The sequence below is a fragment of the Triticum dicoccoides genome, chromosome 5B (genome assembly GCF_002162155.2).
Source record: "Triticum dicoccoides isolate Atlit2015 ecotype Zavitan chromosome 5B, WEW_v2.0, whole genome shotgun sequence".
NCBI classification, from domain to species: Eukaryota; Viridiplantae; Streptophyta; class Magnoliopsida; order Poales; family Poaceae; genus Triticum; species Triticum dicoccoides.
Genome location: NC_041389.1, coordinates 39,120,773 through 39,127,756, shown reverse-complemented (window position 1 = coordinate 39,127,756; position 6,984 = coordinate 39,120,773). Strand labels below are relative to the sequence as shown.

General features: G+C 43.2%; 1 protein-coding gene across 1 annotated transcript; it reads left to right on the top strand.

The window, feature by feature from the left end:
* The first annotated feature begins 942 nt into the window (after window positions 1-942).
* On the top strand, window positions 943-3,959 carry LOC119305103. Its single transcript, XM_037581714.1, has 10 exons — window positions 943-1,149; window positions 1,519-1,665; window positions 1,755-1,976; window positions 2,048-2,540; window positions 2,625-2,818; window positions 2,892-3,083; window positions 3,159-3,296; window positions 3,389-3,501; window positions 3,578-3,653; window positions 3,719-3,959. The coding sequence occupies exons 1-10, from the start codon at window positions 1,030-1,032 to the stop codon at window positions 3,830-3,832; spliced, it is 1,809 nt and encodes a 602-aa protein (XP_037437611.1). The 5' UTR covers window positions 943-1,029; the 3' UTR covers window positions 3,833-3,959.
* Window positions 3,960-6,984: the final 3,025 nt, after the last annotated feature.

The window sequence follows — 6,984 nt, the reverse complement described above, 5'->3', positions numbered from 1 at the left end:
TGCCTGGAAAATGGTAGAAAATGCATATGGACTCGAAACGGGATAATTTTTTGCGTGCGTGCCCTGCTAGGCCACAGTAGCACGTGGAAAAAAATTGGGCACGTTTGGCGGATGCAAAGTGGAGAGGTGTGACCGAGGGTCCCCTCCGGCCATACCGAAACCACCCCCTTCCACAGCAAGTACCTGAGCGGTTTGACGGATTGCACCCAACTTCTGGGAGCGCGTGTGGGGCCCCACCTGGGCCCCCCACGGCCAAAATGAACGAAATCCGACAACGAGCGCACGTTGCGTCACGTCCGGGCAGTATTTTCTGGGTTTTCTGCCTGGAAAATTGGTTAAGATAATTTTTTTTGATACAGTTAAAAAAAATATGCCTATTTCATTTAGTAAAAAAAAATGAGGCCCTGCAAAAAAAAAACGCCGGCCGTCTCGCTAACCGACGCGCATGCGTGCATGGGGCCGTCCCACTAACAAACGACGCCGCAATCAGCGCTCGGGCGACGTTGTTAGCCGACGTGCATGCAAAATTTCCTTCTACGTCACCCCGTCTCGCCGCCGCCGCGATCTGCACGTGCTGCCACCGTACGCCGCCCGTCGCCCCACCGTACAAACTCCGTCGGTGCGCCCGCGCCGGCTTGCGTCCCCTCACCCGTCGCCACTATACGCCGCCGCTGCCTCTCCCATCGTCGCCGTCGTGTAAGTTTTTTTCCAGTTCTTTTATACAACGAGGCTCATAACAGTATGATGGTATGTGACAGAAATCTATTTGATGCAGTATGAATATCGACGGTGTGATTCCATGTTCTGTTCAAAAGTGGGTTAGCCTAGTTGACAAACTGTCACCAAGTCAGAAATTCAGGTTTTATGAAACGGATATGCAGGGCATGTTTAGAATACCATCGATAAGGATGCGTGATTTTTTGCTTCACTCTTTACTCCAAAGTTACAATCCGAGTAGCAAAAAATTCATGGTTCAAGAGAGTTCTGGAAGTACTGCTGGATGTAAAGGTCTTATTTCATTAAGGCCTGATGATGTGTACTCCATATTTGGTTGGAAAAACAATGGAGTGGATGTTTTTGGGTTTCTTAGTACTGAAGGAGAAAAAGCAACCAAAAAAATACCAGTTAGTTTTGTTAGCAAGAAAAATGGTAAGATCATGATTGATGATCTCATAGAAAAGATTGTGAAGGATAAGAGCACTGATGATGACTTTATTCGGATGACATTTCTAGTTCTCTTAGGAACTATAATTGCACCAGTGTCTCATGAATACGTTCCGAAAAAGTACTATGCCTTAGTGAAAAATATTAAGTTGATAAGGAAGTTCAACTGGAATGCATTCACTTCACGATTCTGTTTATCGGAGATTGGTAAGCTTCTGCAGGACGGCCATGTTAGGCAGTGGCCCCAGGGGAACCTCGCCCTTTTGCAAGTACGTTCTATTTATTAATTTCAACACTTTTGTTATAAAATGGCACGGAAGAACATGTAATTTAATTAGTTTATGTGTTTTGCAGTACCTATACTGGGAGAAGGTGCAACCAATCACCGGTCCAAAATATGATCCGTTGGCATTGTTGAGCCTGCTGATGAGGAACTGGACGGAAGATATGGCTGTGAGAAGAGACAAATACGACTACGAATATGGTCGTGGTGTTGGGATGGTAATCCTAGTAATGATTTTTTTACATTTATGAAATAAAGTAAAGTGTGCATATGGTTTTTATGTATAATTATCTTGTTCCACTTGTAGATCGATGACAACATTATAGAGGAGTATAGGTTGAAAAAAATTGCGGAAGAAGAAGCTCAAAAAACCAAGAAAGCTAGTAGCAAAAAATCTAACGATACTGGAACGAGGAAAGAGGGCAGTACCTCGGAGGCTTCGAGTCAGAAGCCTACTATGGACCGGATTTTGAGTGAGATGAATGAGCTTCGGAAGGAAATGCTTCGTTTGCCAGAGTTATGCGCACAGGTAACACTTGAGCACGTCTCTTTAATGTCCATCACTGAATTGAAAAACTAAGATGAAATGTTTTCTTGCAGAGGATGATTGAGAAACTGAACAAAACTGGCGTCTCCTACAAACCCAGTAACCTGGAAGAGGACGAAGAGAATCTGTACGGAGGCATTAATGAGTCTTCAAACGATGTTGGACGTCCGCAAAAAGAGTTTGTATATCAAAAAGATGATTCATACCGGTTCCGCACACCTTCCAAAATGAATTTGCAAAAGGATGATAACGGCGTTGATGTAACTTCTCGTGAAAACACACTTTTTTACTGCACACCTGAGTACTGGGATAGTTTCAAGGGTGATATGGATGATCCTGTCCAAGTACCAGAAGTATCAGATGAAAAAGCTGCCACATCTTTAGAGACGGACGAAATCGCATCGCATGCGTCGGTTGGTTCTCAAGGAGTACAAGAGGAAGTGGAGGAGGTTACTGGCAGGCGCAAGCGCAGAGGATCACAACATGTCAACTCTCCTTATGTGGTCCCTAAACCAAACAAACGTGCAAAACGTTCTGCCAAAGGAAGTAAGTTTTCTGTGTTTCTAATTGTTATTGCGTAACAATTATTTATGTATTTGCGTTTGTAAGTATTTGAGTGGTGCGTTACAGAATTGTTCCAAAATGGTGATGTTAACAAATCTGGTGATGAGTATGATGTGGTGAAAGCGTCCATCAAGTACGTGCGTGCGCATGAGCATTTACAAAAACATGCCAAAACAGAAATTTTCAATGATGGCATGGAAGAAGGTCTCACTGTGAGGAGAGCTTGTCAGATTATTAACCATGAGTGGCTAAGTGGCGACGTAAGTTAATTTCATATATTGTTTTACAATTCATTCGAAAATACCATTGTTAAATCTAACACATTATTTATAGGTAATTGATGCATACTCATCATTTTTGGTCGACAAAGTTAATGATGATCGTTTCATGTTAACAACTTGGAGGATACATTGGTTGCTTCACGTTAGACCCAGAAAGAAGACCGCCGGTAATGATTATGAAGCAGAGTCGCATAGTAATGGACCCGTGAACAGATGTGAGGACGAGTATTTCAAAAAATCAAAGGTAAGTTTGATTGTTAACACGGTACATACATACGATATTATGTGATGATTGTGTTTTATGGTCCTTGTGATGCAGACTTACATTCCTCTAAACAAGCAAAATAATCACTGGATTACTGTCGTTATGCATAGCGGAAAAAGAGAGTTTCAGGTTCTTGACTCGTTGATGACCGGAAAACTTGACACTATTACTAGAGAACTCGTTGAGGACCTGGTAGGTTTAACTTGCAAATGTGCATTTGGTAACATTCGTTTTCTTTAGTACACTGAATGACATGCTTTTCACCATGTTTGTTATATCTTTAGAGAAAACAACTAGCAGAAGATATCCAAGAAGCAAATGCAACCGGAATTGTGAATTATCCGGATGTTTTCAAGTGGCCTATTCAAACGTATGACATGCCAAAACAACATGATGGGTGAGTTTTTACTTCGACAGAATGTTGGTCTTGTATGTACAGTAGATATTTAATCTTCGTAAATTGTATGCACTAGGAATTCGTGTGGACTATTTCTCCTTCGATGCTTTCAAAATTGGGATGGTGACAAATGGACAGGCTTATTTTCACAGGTACGCAAGTCATGTTTGGACTACGATGTACAATGAACGCTGTGCTAACATCATTTTTTTTTCAGACCTCAATTGATGATTCAAGAGAGTTAATGATTGCGCAACTTATATTTTCGGAAAGAAACAAGCTTGATGAAGTGAAAAACAAAGTTATTCGGATATCAAAGAAGAAGAAATAGATGCGGCACGGAGGAGTTTTGCATGTGATTGGGTGGTACTGGAGGACTTTATTTTCCAAACGCTTTGCGCACTTGCTTATAAATTTTATGTAATACACTCTGCTTCTGAATAGTTATATGTAATAGACTCGGCACTTTTCCAAATGTTTTTTTCTGTCCACATGATATTTCGTTTCATAAATATTATATAATGATTTATTTTGTTTACATGTTTTTTTTGTTGCCGAATAGTTATATGTAATCATGTCGTCGTTAAATTTTTGTGCACTAAACTATGACAGCACACTGCGTTTTACTTAAAAATTATTTTACATAAAAAAATGCCCGCCCGTCTCCACGGCGTTTCTTAGTAAGCCCGTCGTTATCAAGCCCAACGGGCGACTACAACAGGCGTTTCGGAGCACGCCGTGGAAACCAGGCCCAACAAGGCAGAATCGACGCGGCACATCGACGGGGTAGTAATCAGAGGAGTTCAATGCAACAACGGGAGCTGAGTATATAAGCAGGTCGTCGTCCCCTTCGGCCGGCGAGGTGGGACTAAACTTGCGTCGGCCGCGGGGCGACCTGGACACAGCCAGACGCGACGTGGGCCGGCCCAAAAAGGCACTGGACGGCGCGGTCTTCTCGACTGCTCGACGCGACGTGGGCCGGCCCAAAAAGGCTATTGACGGCGCGGTCTTCTCGACGGCTCGACGCGCCGTGGGCCGGCCCAGTTACCACCGCTGAGACGCCGCGCCAGTGAAACCGACACAAGTTTAGTCCCACCTCGACGGCCGAAGGCGACGCCGACTAGTTTATATACTCAGCTCCCGTCGTTGTATTGAACTCCTCTGATTACTACCCCGTCGATGTGCCGCGTCGATGCTGCCCTGTTGGGGTTGGTTTCCACGGCGTGCTCCGAAACCCTTGTTGTAGGGTCCCGTTGGGCTTGATAACGACGGGCTTACTAAGTCACGCTGTGGAGATGGGCGGGCATTTTTTTTCTTTTTTTTTTCAACAACAGTTCACAGAGTGCTTCTTCTATTTTGATATATTTGACAGCCGACCGGACTGTAGTAAATACATGCAGAATTCATAAAATAAACAATGAATAGTGAATGTTTATATCAACAACAATGTTGTCTCAACATAACAATTGTCACCACAGTAATTTTATTGTAGTTGACACAAAATAACAAGTCTGAAATGACAACGGTCCGTACGCAATAATCATGTTTCACACATAAAATACTCAACACGAACATAAATTTTACAAATGTTCTTCATATAAATGGAAGAGGTAAAACACTCGCATCGTCTACACTTGAGTCTTCAAGCCCAGTTGCTGCATACAAAAAAATATGAGAATCAATGCATCGTTAATGAAACAACAAAACTGACATAAACAAATAATAGACATACTCTTCATTTTTGCTGCATGTGCTCCTGTTATGACCTGAGCCGCTGCATATGCTACATTTTCGTCCAGATTTCTCATCAAATGCTTTAGGCCTCTCATTTTTTGTCACATCTGGGCCACCCTTACCGCGACCTCTACTGTTCTGCTTAGGTGCGCCCTTGGTGGAAACCTTTACTGGATCACGAACCAGAATATGATCTCGGTTAGGCTCAAATGGATTACTGTTCACGAAGCTTCGCTGAATATCATCTTCATTTCCCTGAATATCCTTATTCACTATAATATCATCCAGAGCTGCCATCAACTTGTCGAATAAGAAAGGATTACTGCATGCGACATGACAGGCTTCTAAAGATTTAATGGTCAACTCACTATATCTAGCTCTGTCCTCACCACTCGACCAACCCCACGCAAACAAATCGCTGGTGCGCTTCACTGGCAGTCCAGCTCGTGCTTTTTTTGAGAATCTTCGCAGGACACAACACTTGGGTATCACAGGTAAGTTCAGTGCATTCAAAACATGAATAATATGCTTGCAAGGAAGCCCTTTGCAAGTCATACTTCGGCAACTGCACTTTATAGTTTCTGCCGAGTTACCTGGCGTATAGTCCACATTAAATCTGTGATCCCTGTTATTCTTCCACGCAACCACAAATCTCTGACTATCGGTCCCTGTCAGTCTATCAATTACCTCAAGCTCCTGTACCTTCTTCATATCTTGTTGCAACATATAAAAGTTTGCCTGCGTGAATGCTTTCGCAGCATACGACTCAATGGCCTGACACTCAGTCACTGTTACTGGAAGAGTCTGTGAGGCCGTGTAGTCATCATAAGCTTCATTCTCACGGAGGCGAACAATACAATTCTCGTAGTGTACAATCATGTCAACAATCGTCATACCATAGTCAAGATGAAGGTGCAGGCTGGAGTTCAGACTCTCACTCCTCTGATTACTGCGCATACCAAGGAAAAACCCACCAGACAAATATGATGCAGCCCAAAGCGTCCTCTTCCTGTACATCCTATGGAGCCATGTTTTTATTTTCTCCGTCTGCCATTTGCGCACAAACGCGGCCCATCTCTCCTCAAAAACCTTATGTGTAGTGGCATAGTACAATAATGCCCTAAACTCCTTCAATGACTTGTGGTTGAGGTGTTTCTGCATATTCTTTTCAATATGCCATGAACATAGACGATGCCACACGTCAGAAAGCACCTTCCTAATAGCCCTTATCATCGCTGCATCTCCATCTGTAATAACTGATTTGGGCCTCTTCTGACAGTTAGCTTTCAAGAACGTGTTAAGCAACCAGACATATGTAGCCTCAGTCTCGTCTGAAACAATGGCGCAGGCGAATACAGTAGTGCAACGGTGGTTGTTCAGACCCACAAAAGGGATGAACGGCATTCCATACCTGTTCATCTTGTATGTGCTATCGAAGACAACAACATCACCATAGTCTAGATAATCCCGGCGTGACTGCGAATCACACCAGAAGAGGTTTTGGAGCCTGCCTTCAGCGTCAACCGTGTGCTCAAAGAAGAAGTCTGGATCTCTGTCCTTTCTGGTCAACATGATTCCTACGGCAGTATCAGCATCACCTTGTGCAAGCAATTTCATCTTCTCCCTATAGCACATGTTGTACAACTTTGTCCTCTGAAATGGTGACTTTGCGTACGACCCATACCTGCTAACGATGTTGTCAAAAATGATATGTTTTCTTATCCCAGCTCCAGACATAGCTAAGATCTC

Bases quoted from the DNA above. Each gene is read 5' to 3' on its own strand.
- LOC119305103 (XM_037581714.1), top strand. From the start codon at position 1,030: ATGATGTGTACTCCATATTTGGTTGGAAAAACAATGGAGTGGATGTTT. The intron at 1,977-2,047 runs GTAACACTTGAG...GTTTTCTTGCAG, and splicing joins TGCCAGAGTTATGCGCACAG to AGGATGATTGAGAAACTGAA. The intron at 3,084-3,158 runs GTAAGTTTGATT...CTTGTGATGCAG, and splicing joins AGTATTTCAAAAAATCAAAG to ACTTACATTCCTCTAAACAA.